Source organism: Bos indicus, chromosome 15, assembly GCF_029378745.1.
Source record: "Bos indicus isolate NIAB-ARS_2022 breed Sahiwal x Tharparkar chromosome 15, NIAB-ARS_B.indTharparkar_mat_pri_1.0, whole genome shotgun sequence".
In the NCBI taxonomy this organism is placed as follows: Eukaryota; Metazoa; Chordata; class Mammalia; order Artiodactyla; family Bovidae; genus Bos; species Bos indicus.
Window position 1 is genome coordinate 6313496 of NC_091774.1, and position 16402 is coordinate 6329897.

The 16402-nt window shown below is 41.4% G+C and overlaps 1 protein-coding gene across 1 annotated transcript; it reads left to right on the forward strand.

Annotated features, from left to right (window-relative positions):
* Positions 1-439: 439 nt before the first annotated feature.
* On the forward strand, positions 440-11565 carry LOC139176159 (neutrophil collagenase-like). Its single transcript, XM_070767607.1, has 10 exons — positions 440-550; positions 2219-2463; positions 3371-3519; positions 3607-3732; positions 6310-6471; positions 8799-8916; positions 9658-9791; positions 10366-10519; positions 11195-11298; positions 11456-11565. Exons 1-10 carry the CDS (start codon positions 440-442, stop codon positions 11563-11565), a joined length of 1413 nt encoding a protein of 470 aa, XP_070623708.1.
* Positions 11566-16402: the final 4837 nt, after the last annotated feature.

Sequence of the window (16402 nt, forward strand, 5' to 3'; positions counted from 1 at the left end):
AGTTAGACTCCTTAGTCCCAAGACACCTACCACTAATCAAACAATATTCTACTGTTTAAGTAACACAGCCTCAGCCTCTGACATATCCAGAAATGCTGTTTATTAACTTCAGAATTAGTCTCCTATTCCTTTTCCTCGACAATTTTGCAAAAGTAAATATGTAAAAGCCCCAAAAGCAGAGTAGCAAGTTGTACTTTTTTCCATTGAAAGACTCCCCCATTTGAGGGTACTCGATCACATTATAACACTGCAGAACTGTCAGAGTGTAATTAGCCTGCATTGCTTCACGTTCCTGGTGGGGCAATTGTTTAAGACACAGCTTTATAAGGGACCAGATGAAACAGTGAGAGACCTGTGATGCTGTGACCTTCAGGGTACCCGGCAGGGGAAGGGGCAGAAGGCAGGCCGGGAGAGGTCTTCCTTGAAGACAAGGAAGGCCATGTTCAGCCTGAAGATGCTCCCACTTCTGCTCTTACTCCACGTGCAGCTTTCCAGGGACTTTCCAGTATCTTTTGCATCCCTAGAAGAGAAAAACAGAAACATTGTTCAGGTAACTCAACTATCATTTAGGTGGGTGGTTGATTTGCTGGTGATGAGAAAATTTGGGGGTTATCTTCTCTTTTTAGTTGAAACCGCCTGAAGGAATTATGTGAATGATTTGCTTGAGGCTGAACATCTTGTTTCAATGATTAGGAGAGTTCCAAACGGGGCTTTCCGAAAGCCGGGCGTGCAAACACGCTGGACTCTTCAAACCCTCGGAAAACACGGCTGCCAAGCTGCTCCAGCAGGGAAAACCTTTTAGAAGGAATGGTTTTAATTATAAAATGATTTTCTTTTTCACTTACCTAAGACTTCCTTTCTAGAATGTCTGCAATGCAGTTACTACATGATTCGTGCTTTCTGTATGAACTTGTTTGTGCAGCCAAATATCTCAGGTGTACAAGACAGTGTGAGGATGGGAAACTATAAGAAACCAGAAATCAGTTCATTATGTGGTCTTATTTCCGAAAATCAGACTATGGGGCTGTTTATAAACTCTGGGAAGCATTGTAAAAAACAAAACAGATAGCTTTCCCCCCATTGTTTAACAGTATGAAAGGCCAAGTCTTTAAAGAAAAACAAAGGAATGCTGTCAGAAATTTGTCATGCACAATTTTCTCAGCATTACAGTTTTAGAAAAGCATTTTTTTCTTGTTGATTCTTTTTGTTTGACTTGAAAAAAAATACTTCTTACCATGATACAGTAACCCATGGCTGATAGCCAGAAGTGATTAAGTACTTATTCTGCACAGGGTGTCCTGCTCAGCATTTCTCAAATATTGTCTCATTTCATCCTACAGCAACCCTGTGATGACAGATTATTAATTCCACTTTACAGATAAAAGTGAATCTTAAATTATCTAAGTGATGTGTCCAGGACACACAATTAATCCGTGGCAGAGCTAAGTTTTGAACCCAAAGCTATCTGATCTCAAAGCCTGTGTGAACACAAAATTGCTGTGTCCTGTGTCACTTGCAAAGTGCCACTTAAGGATGCTTAAGGTGAAAGAAAGAAGTCTCATAATTGGCTCATTAACAACCTTCAGAACCTGTACTTAATGAGTTTCTGGCCCCTCTTGAAGAGTTACTGTGGTGAATAAAAGGCTAATGAGAGTGATGCTGCTGTTACTCCAAAACATGTTTGGCGTTCTTCTCTTAAAATTCTCAGTTCTCATTTGGGAAGCAACGTGGTGAACTGGGACCCGATTATCATCTTGGCAAGTTCCTTATTTTTTTGCATCTTTATGTCAGTGTGAATGATTAACCCTCCTCTACAATAGTGAAAAGAGGATTAAAAAAGAGAATCTGCGTTGCTGCAACTAATACTTCAAGAAGTCAATAAATGCTTATGCTGTTTTGTTTTGTTTGCTTTTTAATAAAAATAAGAAGGCAGTCTCCTAACTGTATACTAGCATTTTGCTTGAGATTGCTTGAGATGTCTATCTTACCCTTCATGAAATACCTATTTTTATGAATAACAGTAACTGTAGCACTGAAGGGATAAACTGTTCTTTCCAGTAGGCCCTTTTCTCTCAACCAGCAAATTTGTGCTTTTATCTTTGTGGCGATCAGGTTATTAGCCCTGGTTTGACCTCTGTAATAACTTAAAAAGGGATGCAAAATCCCAGAGAACTGAAGGCAATTTCACAGCAAATCCCTTATGTTTGTCTTTTTCCAGAATTACCTAGAGAAGTTCTACCAATTGCCAAGGTTCAAATATAAGTCTGAAAGGAAGAGCAAAACTAATGTGATTGTCGAGACACTTAAAAGGATGCAGCAATTCTTCGGGCTGAACGTGACAGGGAAGCCAAATGAGGAAACCCTGGAGATGATGAGAAAGCCTCGCTGTGGAGTGCCCGACTCGGGCAGCTTTATGAGAACCCCAGGAAACCCCAAGTGGGAAAAAACTAAGCTGACCTACAGGTGATATTTCTCGAGTTTCAGTTTATTCCCTGAGCCAGTGTTCACTGAACTCTTACTGTGTTAGACACTGATACAGAACTTGGACCCCACTAGAGACGAGTAAATATCCCTGTTCTTACACAGTTTACATTCTAGTGAATGAATGAGAGGATGAAGTGGAGAAGATCCCATGGGTTCTTATCAATCCAAAGCCTGCCATTTTTGGTCTCCTTTCTCTAACAGTCTAAAGAAGACTATGGCAAAGTTAGGCTGTCTGTCCAAGAACTCATGTAGGTGGTTTGTGGTTTAGTCACTAGGTTATGTCTGACTGTTTATGACCCTGTGGGCTGTAGCCCACCAGGCTCCTCTGCCCATGGGACTTCCCAGGCAAGAATACTGGAGTGGGTTGCCATTTCCTTCTCCAGGGGATCTTCCCCATCCAGGGATCAAATCTGAGTCTCCAGCATTTACAGGCAGTCTCCTGAATTGCATGCAGGTGAATTCTTTACCACCGAGCCACCAGGGACCCCCCAAAAGACTTAATCATTGCTGGAGATAATCTAGCCTCACTTTTCATCCATTTTGAAGATAATAACAGTAATAATGATACACTATATTTATTGAAGACCACTATTTGCCAAGTAGTGAACTAAATGCTTTATATATATTTACTCTTACAAAAACCTTATGAGAGGGTTTTATTTTATTTTATTTTACCATCCTCATTTTATGAATAAGGAAGTGAAGTTTAAAGACATGTAGTAACTTGTCCAGAACCCAGGTCTGTCTTCAACCCTAAGTCCTTCACCCACTCCTTACACACTGTTCAGTGGTAGCATGTTATACGTGCAACAAACTCCAAACTAGAGCAATTTAATCTACCGAGGGACTGCTGTTCTAAAGACTAACGTGCCTTCTCATTTTGAAGGATTGTGAACTATACCCCAAATTTGACAGAGACGGATGTGGAAGCAATTATTGAGGAAGCCTTTAAAGTCTGGAGTAAAGTGTCACCCTTGACCTTCAACAGGACCTTGGACGAAGAAGCAGACATCCAGATTTCTTTTGCCCAAAGAGGTGGGCTCAAAGAAGTCAGGCTCAATGTTGCTTTCTCTGGCTAAACTGAAAAGTGGCTAATACCTAACACAAATTGTTTTATTTCAGATCATGGGGACAATTCCCCATTTGATGGACCCGATGGAATTCTTGCTCATGCCTTTCAGCCAGGCCCTGGTATTGGAGGAGATGTTCATTTTGATGCAGAAGAAACATGGACCAAAACCTCTGAAAGTAAGTTAACCAAGGTTATGTCCACATGTAGCTTCTAACTGAACTTTCCCATATTAGAATTTGCACGTCTACATGCATACACACACGCACACACACACACACACATTATTCTTATGACCTCAAGATACTAAGTTAATTTAGGTTGAGAAAAAATCTTAAAAGCTAAATCCTGACCTTGTTTCCTAAGGCAGGAATCAAAACAACAAATCATGGCTAAGTCCTTCCTGTTCGTATTTGTATAAATGAAGTTTTATTGGGACAGGGCCACATACTCTTCTTTTTATGTATCATCTATGACAACTTTCATACCACAATATCAGAGCTTATGGCTCACGAAATCTAAAATATTTACTATCTGGACTCTCATTAAAGAAAGTCTGCTTACCACTGATTTAGGGCATATCTTTATTTTAATATTGTGAAATTTTATGATGTTTGAAAAGATTTCTACTTTTGGAAATTCAGAAATAATAAGGTTTATTTAGAAAACTGTCCTACTTAGGAAAGAGCAGCCATCTAGATATTCTTGTTTATCTAGTCATTTCATCTTAATAGAGCTATTTTTTCAAAGATATATTCCCATATAGCAAACTACCCCTTTCAGGAGAAGACTCAGGGTAAGAATAAGATCACCTGAAGGGAATAACTGAGTGGTGCTTTAAAAGGTTATAGGGTAACAAGAGGCCATGGGACACTTTTTTGAAAATAATAAGAAAGGAACATTTTATCTTCGCTTGGGACCTGTTCCTCCCACCATTTCCTCAACATCAATGATCTAAGTATTTATTCTATCTAAATCCCTGTGCTTGGAGCTGTGTGTTCACAGCTTTGTGTGTTCACAAAGATAATAAACTCTCCCCATGACTTCGGATTCTTGTTGCCCTTCCCACCAGGTCAGATGGTCACTACCGCTCACCTGATCCAGAATCCCACCTGACTGTTCACCTCTGGTCTCTGTCCCTCTAATTCTCCCCAACACTGCAAGGAGTTTTGTTCTTGGAAAGCTCATGTCCACATTTGGAAAGCCTGGTATTTACATTTTCTAGGCCAAGTATGTCCACTTGACACTGAAAGCTCTTGGGGATCGTCCAACATCATCTTTCGTGGCTTGTCTTCGCATTTCACACAGAGCAGCCACACTGCAATTCACTGCTCCCAGATGACAGCATCTGCTTTCCAACCGTCCTACATTGGCTCACGTTGCTTCCTCTTCCTGAAATGCCCTTGCCCACGCCCAAAGCCCCACCTTTCAAAATCTCTCTTTTTCCATACTATGTCAATTGGTATGGAAACACCCCATTTTGTCTTCTTCTCAGAATCCTAGTAGCCTTTGTTTTGTCTTCTCTGACTTCCCTCCTCACTATTCTGCACATTCAAGTTGTTTGCACGTGTCTCCCCGGCTAGTCTATGCATCATGATAAATCCTCCAGAGCCCCTTGCCCAGTACTTCAGGCACTCAAAGATGTTTTTTGAAGCATTCATGAATGCAAGGTGGAAGGATGTGATGATCAAGAAAGTAAGTCGTAGAGCATGGGTAGAATATTCAAGGCTAATTATCATCAGGAAGTGTTGAACACTGGAAAGAGCACAGGTCTTGCTATCATAACTGGGTTCAACCCCAGCTCTACCAGTTGTTAGTTGCAAGACAAATAACAAGGTTCCAAAATCTCTGGGCTTCAGTTGCTTTCCTGTAGAAGTATTTCTAATAATACTTCATAAGAACGTTGCTAAGATTAAATATTATTACAATGACTAGCATATAAGAAAGTGCTCTACAACTATGCTTTTTTTTTTTTTTTTTTTAAGTAGGCAGTGTTAGAAAATGCCTGTGTGTTTGTGAGATGGCACGTAGACCAGCTGGAGGGAAGGGCTCACATCAGACATCCAGTCCTCAGACATCTGCCGGAGCCAAATGCAGTAGTCTTCGACTTGGCAAAGGAGCTTGGGCTTTGTTTGACAGGAAGTGCAGGCCTTGAAAGTTTTTCAGTTCCTAGTTACAAAAGGCACCGTACTCCTGGAAGTCAAAAGACAAGAGTAGGAACCAATAAGGGGCGGGGTTTGTCTCTTTCTGGTGGAAAATTCCCGATGCTTCCTGGAGAGCTCAGAATCAAGGAAGAGCTGGCGCTAGGCTCTGGGTGGTCAGGAAGCCAACGGGAGTCAACCCCGCACGGGAGGCCTGGCTGACCGGCTTCTTTTCTATGTGCCTCTTCACTTCGACTCGGCTTGTGGTGCTGTGGGTCTGGGAGGCTGGCGAGGAGCAGGTGTGGGGAGAGGACCTCTGAGAGTCTTGAGACTTGTGATGGCCTCGTCATCGTTTCCCTAAGCCTCAGGTCTGTCGATTATGAGAACTGGAAGAAAGGCAGTCCTCTTGTTTCTAAGACCTGATGAGGCGCTCATTACTCCTAATCACAACCTGTGAGTCCTATCTTGTTTCCTTCTAGCCTCTATTTCATCAGATAATGAAGAGGGAAGGGAGAAGTCAGGCAGTTTGGGCCTCGAAGCTGCGTTCCTTGAGATCCTATTCCCACCACCCTTCAATCCACTTCAACCCATTCACTGCACACGCTTGCATTTCAGATTACAACTTGTTTCCTGTTGCTGCTCATGAATTCGGCCATTCCTTGGGGCTGGCTCACTCCTCTGATCCTGGGGCCTTGATGTATCCCAATTACGCTTTCATTGACCCCAGCAGCTTCTCACTGCATCAAGATGACATCAATGGCATTCAGGCCATCTACGGTAAGGTCGTCTGAAGTACATGGTGACGCCTGGGCACGTCAGGGATGCTCACTGCAGTCTGCTATGATGATGGATGTTGGAGGGCACCTGGGAGCCCATCAGGAGAATAAACAGGGAAAATGTGGTAGATGCAGGCCATACAGTAATGTGCAGCCCTGAAAAACTCTGAATCAGGTGGACACCGATAAGTCTTTTGGAGAAGGAAATGGCAACCCACTCCAGTATTCTTGCCTGGAGAGTTCCATGGATAGAGCCTGGTAGGCTACAGTCCATGGGGTCTCAAAGAGTCGGACATGACTGAGCGACTTCACTTTCTTTCTATAGTTCCTTTTGAAGAAGGAAATGGCAACCCACTCCAGTGTTCTTGCCTGGAGAGTTGCATGGACAGAGGGGCCTGGTAGACTGTAGTCTATGGGGTTGCAAAGAGTCGGACACGACTAAACAACTAACACACACAGATGTGTCTTTAAAACATTGTGATTCCTGGATAAGAAACAGAATGATACATATTACACAGTGTGCAAATTATGCAATATGTTGAATCCACACAAATTAAGAATGCATACAAAGCAAAGCATTTTCAAGAAACATGCTAACAAACATATATTTACATATATATACATGTTGAACATATCAAGATAGTTGTCTGTGACAGAAAGAAGGAAGTGGGATGGGATGGAGTATGAAGAGAGAGAAATGTTTTTTAAAGCTGAGACTGACACTTTTCAGGGAGGGATATAGAGGCCTTTGGCTCTGTCTAAGTGTGGTCTGGACCATTCCATCTCTCCTTCCTCTTGCCCTCCTGCCCCCTAGTAGCTGTAGGAACAAGAAGCCAGAGAAAGGTTTGCAGCTCTTTCTATCTCTAAAAAAAAAAATTTAAAGTGTTGATGGGACAGGAGTGTTGTGGAGTCACATTGGGTAAAACATTCTCCCTTTCTGGTAAGACAGCAGTATCAAAACCAAGCAGGCTAGGGTCCCACAACTATGAATGTTTTTCATGACAGTAGAATTTTCAGGAACAATGAGACCTAGTCTAACTGCCCCTACTTCCCAATTCCTTTTCCTCTGAAAACACCTCCTTTTCTCACTCACCCATATTTTAACTGCTTGCAACCTTTTGTTCTGCAATGAGAAAATACATTACAATTTAAATATTTATAGGAAAGATATTTCTAAAATTGGACTTAGATTTATGCTGTTTGGCAGAAGACTGATGGATAAGAGCTTCTTGAAGGGGGATTTTTGTGGGAAATGAGAAAGTAGATATTGAGTGACTAAACATGCAGAAAGAGGAACCAAGAAGGGAAAGAAACGTGGGATTCTGATTTTAAATTGGCAGAGGGGAAGGGGAAGAATTCACACTTCTTTGCTTCACAACTTAACCTGGAACTGTCCTTAAAGTCACAACTATTCTTTTGTTTATTTTTTATCTAATTCTTCGGGTGTGCTGGGTTTCTGTTGCTGCCCAGGTTTTCTCCAGTTGCGGCCAGAGGTGGCCTCTCTTCGCTGCGGTACACAGACTTCTCACTGCAGTGGCTTCTCCCGTCGCGGGGTACAATCTCCAGGGTGCTCAGGCTGCAGTGGTCACGGTCCGTGGGCTCTCTACTGGTGGTTCCCGGACTCTAGAGTGTGGCAGACGGGCTTAAATGCTCTGTGGCATGAGAGACCTTCCCAGATCAGGGATCAGACCCATGTCTCCTGCATTGGCAGGCGGACTCTTTACCAACTGAGCCATCAAGTTGAGCCTGTTTAATTTTTTAATTATAAAAAAAGACTTTTAAGAGAGCCTTAAAAGACTTTTAATGTGTGAAGGCAATGGCAACCCACTCTAGTACTCTTGCCTGGACAATCCCATGGATGGAGGAGCCTGGTAGGCTGTGGTCCATGGGGTCTCGAAGAGTCTGACACGACTGAGCGACTTCACTTTCACGCATTGGAGAAGGAAATGGCAACCCACTCCAGTGTTCTTGCCTGGAGAATCCCAGGGACGGTGGAGCCTGGTGGGCTGCCATCTATGGGATCGCACAGAGTCAGACACGACTGAAGCGACCTAGCAGCAGCAGCAGTGTGTGATTGGAGAAGGAAATGGCAACCCACTCCAGTATTCTTGCCTGGAGGATCCCAGGGACGGAAGAGCCTGGTGGGCTGCCGTCTAGAGTTGGACATGGCTGAAGCAACTTAGCAGCAGCAGCAATGTGTGACTACTTTAACACCTTGTAGGATGGCCAAATAGCATTTCTTTTCATATGAAGACCCTTCACTGACCTGAGATATATCGAATGTACACCCTGGGCTTATGTTTATAGAAAGTCTTTTTTAAATTTCAGGACCCTCAAGCAACCCTGTGCAACCTACTGGACCAACCACCCCCACCGCCTGCGACCCCAGACTGACGTTTGATGCTGTCACCACACTCCGTGGAGAAATACTCTTCTTCAAAGACAAGTATGAGAATGAAATATTCCTTCTTTTGACTTCTTTTACTGGCTAACTTGAAACTGTATTCTAATTAAGTCACATATTACACATTACTCAGCTTTTCCTTTGAAATCTATGCATGTGAATGTCATTGGAATTGATAGTGCTTTCTGGGTAACTTAAAACATCCTGGAAGAGAAAAAATAGTTAAAACATTTGTAAATATTCAGATGTTTCTGAAGATGTATACAAACATGGGCTCTAGCTGTTAGAAATTCTGTGGCTGGGTTTCCCCAAGACCAAAATAGTATTCGGTCCTACCCAAATTCAGTCAGGTGAATGGAACCAGTCACTTCGTAAGATGCGGGAAAAATCATCTGACTGAATTTTTCAATTTTCCATTGGCTATTTTGTGACTGTGTACCCACAGGCTGAGTATGCTTGTATTCTAAATATCTTCATCATACTGTAGCACCAGTAATGAAAGAGCCTAACAAAATAAGACTTGTCGGTGTGTGAGAACGGAGGTGATGTAAAACGCAATGGAGTAAGGCCCCTCCTGTCAGCTCCCCTGACACCTGCAGAGTTCTCACCATATGGATGGCGTCACCACAAAGGACTGGGCATATGCTGGTCACCGACTGCCAGCATCGCCGTCACTGGGTGTCATATCCTCTCAGCAGGCTTACAGGGCCAGTTCCGGCCCCAGACTCGCAGAAACCGCCTACGTAGACTGTCACGCGTGCTTCTCTCCTTGTGTTCCACTAGGTACGTCTGGAGGAAGCACCCTCGGCTACGAATGGCGGAATTCAATTTCATTTCTCTCTACTGGCCGTCCCTGCCAAACGGCATACATGCTGCTTATGAGGATTTTGACAGGGACCTAATTTTCATATTCAAAGGTGACTGCCCGAGGTTTTCCTCTTCTTCTTGTTCCCGGTGGAGGGAAGGGCAGGACTCCTTTGTGCTCTTTCCCAGGTTCAAAGAGGTGAGTCAAGGAGAGAGTGTTAACGCTGGCTGCGTTTTTGTCGAGAGACCTGGGTTGGGTCCTCTGTCCACCACTAACAGCTGTGTGAACTTGAGCAGGTTGTACCCTCTTCAGGCATTAATCTCCTCATTTACAAAATGAGAACACTTCATTAGACCACCTTTAGCGTTCCTCCAGCCTTATCCCAGGTATAATTCTCTAAGATTCCCCCAAGGTTCTAGTTAAATCTCTGTATAGAAGTCACATGAGATAAGACATTCAAGTGTGGGACCCTGAATGCCAGGCTTAGAAGTTGGGAATATTTTACAGGTGTTGGGGAACCATGAGGTCTATCATAGCCCAATGATCTTAACTTGACCACCTTTTTCTTTTCAAGACTATTTTTTCCATTTTTATTCCTATGATGAATGTATGCAAAGGTTAAGAAGTGATATACATTTTGTAGGAATGGAAAAACTTTATCTGACATACACCTGAATCGTTGACAGGCACCCAGTACTGGGCTCTGAGTGGCTATGATACTCAGCAAGGTTACCCCAGGCATATATCAAGCTATGGCTTCCCGAGCAGTGTCCAAGCAATTGACGCAGCTGTTTCCTACAGGAGAAAAACGTACTTCTTTGTAAACGACCAGTTCTGGAGGTAAGATTTTTTTCCATTAGAGATTGAAATCTATGTTTTTCACCCTGTCTAGAAACCATCGATGATCAGGTATCTGAAGGTTTAACACATCTAGATGGTCTCTGATAAGCATTCTTTTTCACAAGATGATTGATGTTGCTATGGCTTTTGAAATTTTCATAAAGTTAAGACACCTGCCCAATGGTATTGAGCACTCTATATCCTGAAAAAGAGCTAACTTGAATAGAGCACTAAAGTGGGATCCAAAGAAAGAATTAGTCCAAGTCTCATTTATTCATGAAATTCTAAGAGTTAAATTCTACTACACTCAAGCAAATGTTATACAGAACTTGATTCCCAAGTTGAAATTATTGTTTATATTTTTTCAGATAGAGATGATGAATCAATTAAGTAAAAGCCTTAGAAACATAAGCTCTCCTTTCGAAAATAACACTGCACCAGCAATCAGATATCTGTCTTAGTACTAGTGATAGCAGTATATTTTATAAATAGGTAGGTACCCTTAGGTAGAGAAATTAACCATCATTAGTTTCAATAAATAGGATATTGTGAAGAACTAATGAGAAGATATGTGTGAAGGCACTTTTTAAAAGTATATACAATTTAAAGAAAATTGTTATCATTGTATATTGTATTGGTCTTAAAACATGGGATGATTTTTTTTTTTCTCATCAGCTATGATGACCAAAGTCAATCTATGGAACCAGGTTATCCCCAAAGCATAGCAAGTTTTTTTCCAGGAATAGAAAGTAGAGTTGATGCAGTTTTCCAGGAGAATTGTAAGTAGAAAATAAACTTAATAAATTTGTTTAATTTTTTAAAATAGTTCATTTGCATGTGATAGTTATAATAGGACTGGAATGGGGTTTTTTAATTGAAAATATCCAAGATCTTCTACAAGCTAATTCAATACATTATATCTTTTCTTTTATATAGCCTTGTTCCTTTTCTTCAGTGGACCAAGATATTATGCATTTGATTTTCATGCTCGTAGAGTTACTAGAGTCGACAGAAGCAATACGTGGCTTAACTGTTGGTACAGTTGAAGCAAAATTAAATGTGATTGTATCCATTTTCTGAATATGGAAGGGAAGTCTAATTTGCATATCTATTACACTGTATCCTATTTATATTTTCTGAATAATAAATAATGTTGTTTGCTATCACTGTATTCATTGGACTTGTCTTCAGTGAAATTACATTTGGAGTATCCACTGTTTGCAGAGGTTGATTTGGTTCTCATACATTCCGTCTCATGTTAGTGAATCCATCACAAGAAGGAGATTAAGTCTTCTTTGCCACCTCAATCAATATTCATTATTTCCTAACTTGTTTATTTGACTTCTAAAATGCCCATTTATTCTTAAGTCTTTTAAATACATCTTAAGTGTACCTGCTACATGTTATTTAGCACTGTATTTTGGTTAGAAGTAAGGATTACAACCCCAGAAAAGGAAATTGTAACTCACTCCAGTGTCCTTGCCTGGAAAATCCCATGGACAGAGGAGCCTGGCCAGCTATACTCCATGGGGTCACAAAGAGTAGGACACAACTCTTCGAGTGAATAAACAACAACAACAAGTATTATGAACAACATAAGCAGTACACATTGCCTTGACAAAAATGTGATGCTATTTTCCACTCTTGGAAAAAAATATTGTTGATACCTGTTGTGGATTGAATTGTATCCCCCTAAAAATGGTATCCAACTAGTGCATCCTAAAAGAGATCAGTCCTGGGTGTTCATTGGAAGGACTGATGCTGAGGCTGAAACTCCAGTACTTTGGCCACCTTATGCAAAGAGTTGACTCATTGGAAAAGACCCTGATGCTGGGAGGGATTGGGGGCAGGAGGAGAAGGGGACAACAGATGAGATGGCTGGATGGCATCACCGACTCGATGGACATGAGTTTGAGTGAACTCCGGGAGTTGGTGAGGGAGGCCTGGCATGCTGTGATTCATGGGGTCGCAGAGTCGGACACGATTGAGCGACTGAACTGAGCTGAAAAATGGTATGCTGAAGCCCTCACCCCAGGTACCTATGCAACTAGCATCTCTGTTGATGTAGTTAGCTAATATGAGGTTATACTAGATCAGGGTAGGTCTAAAAACTGATGTTTTTATAAGAAGAGCAGACACTAGATATCCAGTAGAGAAGGCCTTGTGAAGGTGTAGCAGAGTGGGAATGGTGCATCTATGTGCCAAGGATTGCCGGCAACCACCGGAAGCTGGAAAGAGGCAAGGAAGGATCTGCCCTAGAGCCTTTAGAGAGAAGGACATGACCCTCCTGACTCCTTGATTTGATCTGTAGCTTCCAGACTGTGTTAAAAAAAAAAAAGGTTTCTCTTGTTTTAAGCTACCAAGTTGGTGACAGTTACAGCAGCTCTGGAAGCTGAAATAGTACATCTGCACTTAAGGAAATGAATCAATACAGAAAGTCAGAATTGAAACCCTGGTAAAGATAATTGGTATCTTCCCAGAGGAGCAGCAAAAAGGAGGGGTACCACCTCCTCTCCTGCCTCCTCCTTGGCTTCTAGAGTCTGAGCAAATGGGCGAATTAGATCTGTTGTTCTTTATTTCTGTTTTCCCTGAGCTTCTCAAAAGGACACCCTCTACAGAAAACTAGGGTTTGCCAGACAAACAGAACTGTGCTGGGCACAAAATTCAGTAACTATTATTTAATTCAATTACACTGAGATGAGATGCATAAATTTGCTAATGGATTTTCTATTAAGAACTTTAAGATTTGTGGGATCATAATGGTTAGTCCCAGAAAAGGCAATGGTAACCCACTCCAGTACTCTTGCCTGGAAAATCCCTTGGACAGAGGGGCCTGGTAGGCTGCAGTCCATGGGGTCGCTAGGAGTTGGACACGACTGAGCGACTTCACTTTATTTTTTCACTTTCACGCATTGGAGAGGGAAATGGCAACCCACTCCAGTGTTCTTGCCTGGAGAATCCCAGGGACAGGGGGAGCCTGGTGGGCTGCCGTCTATGGGGTCGCACAGAGTCGGACATGACTGAAGCGACTTAGCAGCAGCAGCAGCAATGGTTAGTCCAGACACTGAAATTATTATAATATCCAGGGGGCCCAGGCTGGTGCTCTGGGATGACCCGGAGGAGTAGAATGGGGTGGGGGAGGGAGACTCAAGAGGGAGGGGACATATATATAATTATGACTGATTCATGTTGACGTACAGCAGAGACCACCATAGCACTGTAAGGAAATTATCCTCCAATTAAAAAATCATTATAATATATTGGCAGTTGTTGGAATGTAATACAATGCAGCTTATTACATAATAAATATGTGAACTGTAAAATATATTTAACACTATCATATACTTTGTTCTTTTTCTGTTAGAATTTTTAAGCCCAGCAGATGATTAATTTAGTATAATTTTATACTTAATTTTGGTTCAAAATTTATCTATTAAATGAATTTAAAATAAATATTTTAAATGACTGACTTGTGATCTACTGAATTTCTTAATATACTACCATATAGTCCATCTAAAGTATAAAGGGAATTTTCAATATATTTGTGGGTATTTTCCCTTATCAGAAATATTATACTATTGATATTAAACTTTTAGGTATTGCTTCATAGGTTAATGAAATATTTTGTCAATATTCAATGTCTTCAAAGAGTCTCTTGAGTATGTCAATACTTTATTCTCAACTTACTTTATAAGATAAAATAGAAACTAGTATATACTATAATTTCATTTATTCACTTGTTCTACAATTAATCACCTACCTGTTCCAGGTACTGTGCTAGGAAAAGTGAGGGAAATAGATAAGCAATTCATTGTATCAATGTCAAATGGCAAAAGGACCTGTAAGAATTTGAGATTTCATTTTTAAGAGTCAATTTCAGACTATGGCATCTTCTAAAACTTCTTATGAAATCAGTTTTTACAGGCACAAAGATGGGAGATTCATTTCAGAATACCTGCTAGTGGTACCAGCTATTTATGACAGATTCTTGGCCCAAGCCTCATCTATGCATTTTCAACACAAGAACAGAATTCATGTTATTTTTTTAACCGTATTTCACAGGCAAAGAAAGTGAACAGCAATATAAAGTATAGTAAAGAATTTTAAACATTTGCCCTTTTCAAGGTTTTCTTGACAATGTGTGGTATTTTCTGGATGCTGTGTTGAAGTTTTGAGTACAAGAGATGTGAGAATCTAAGCTTAAAACTTAAGAATGATATTACTTTTATCTTAGGTTGAGTTTCTTCCAAAGCAAAGGCTAAGACAAGACCGTAGCACAGTCACTTTATTGGGGACGTGGTCCCAGCAAGCAAGAGTGAGGTTGAGCAAGCAGAATGAAACAGAAAGAGAGAAAGTTCATTAATTCAAGTACGTATCGCTGAGGTTTCTGCTGCAGGAGCTGGGGCTCAATTCCAGCAGGACTTACTGAGAAACTTACAAAACTCCTTTCAGTTGTTCACTTGTTCTCCAGTGGGTGGGAGGCTGGAACATTCGTCCTTCAGCTCCCCGCCCCACCACCAGGTAGCTCTAAGGAGTTGACCTGTCAGTCCCCATGGCAGCTCAATGCCCGAGCAAAAAGCACAAAGACACCCAGTGAGTGGTTAAGGGTGGACTGTGTAAGGTGAGTTATGCACAGCTGCACAGCTAAGCTCAGAGGTATGCTGGGAGACTGTCACACAGGGTGCCAGAGGCACCTCCTATAACTTTGTTGCTGGGAGATTAAAGTGAGAAATTAGAGTTGTCTTCTCTGGGGAAACTTACTCACCCGAAAAAAAAGGGTTTACAAATACCCAACCTATAGAAATCTCAGTGGGGCAAAGACTTACTAGTTACCCCTATTAACATGATCCCCCTCTTCCTTTGCTGCAGTAAATTTCATTTGAGGTAGCAATGCAGCTAAAAGACTGCTTTGTAGCCTCGCTTATGGCTAGATATGGCCATGTGTCTAATTTCTTGCCAAAAAGTGTAAGCAGAATACTGTACGGGCTTCTAGAAAGAGACTGGGCATTTACTTTCTCTTCCTTCCTCTTTCCTGCTGCCTGTATGTGCTAAGTCACTTTTGTTTGACACTGTGCAACCCCACGGACTGCAGCCTGCCAGGTTCCTCTGTCCATGGGATTCTCCAGGCAAGAACACTGGAGTGGGTTGCCATTTCCTTGTCCGGCTGCCTGTAATGCAGACGCAATGGCACAAACTTGAGAAGCCCCCTGGACCACGAGGCACTGCCCCTGAGAGCTGGTGTTGCCAGGTGTCTGTGCCTACATCCCTGATAACGTGGTGTTGTCACACAAGCCTTGGACTACCAAATCTGGACGTGAGGGAGGAAGAAATGTTTCTTAATCATTTGGTACTTGGATTTTTTCTATTACATTCTAACCAAGAAGTCCAACTAATGTACCATATAAAGTGTCTGGAATCCACCCTACTGCCTTGCAGTAAAAGGTCATCGACCAGCAGCCCTGCCAAAGCACACGTAGTTTCCAGTCAACTTTCTTGTCTCTCAATATTAAACAGATTTCAGATCAATCTCCAGACATTTTTTTAAAAGCTTCTAGTATCAAAAACAGACACCAAAACAGAAATTTTGAAGAAACAGACAATCCTGGAAGCAAAAGAAAATGTCAAAATAAATGAAAAAATACTTAACATTCTTTAAAAATAAGACATAGCTTACATCCAAAAAAATTAACAAAATACAAAAAAATAAAAGGATACTCAGAGAACTAGAAAAATCTCTTGGACATTAAAAATATAACTAAGATAAACTCAATAAGTGAGCTGGAAATAAAGTTGATGGAAAGTAATAAAGGATATATTGGAAACACAGAGATTCAACCCAAGAGTTCCAATAGCTTTGCATTCCAGAAAGAAAAAGAGGAAAGT

What these genes read in the sequence shown, in the direction of transcription:
- LOC139176159 (XM_070767607.1), top strand. Translation starts at nt 440, where the DNA reads ATGTTCAGCCTGAAGATGCTCCCACTTCTGCTCTTACTCCACGTGCAG. An exon ending in GATTTCTTTTGCCCAAAGAG is followed by an intron (nt 3,520 to 3,606) that starts GTGGGCTCAAAG and finishes GTTTTATTTCAG; the next exon opens with ATCATGGGGACAATTCCCCA. An exon ending in TGCAGTTTTCCAGGAGAATT is followed by an intron (nt 11,299 to 11,455) that starts GTAAGTAGAAAA and finishes TCTTTTATATAG; the next exon opens with CCTTGTTCCTTTTCTTCAGT.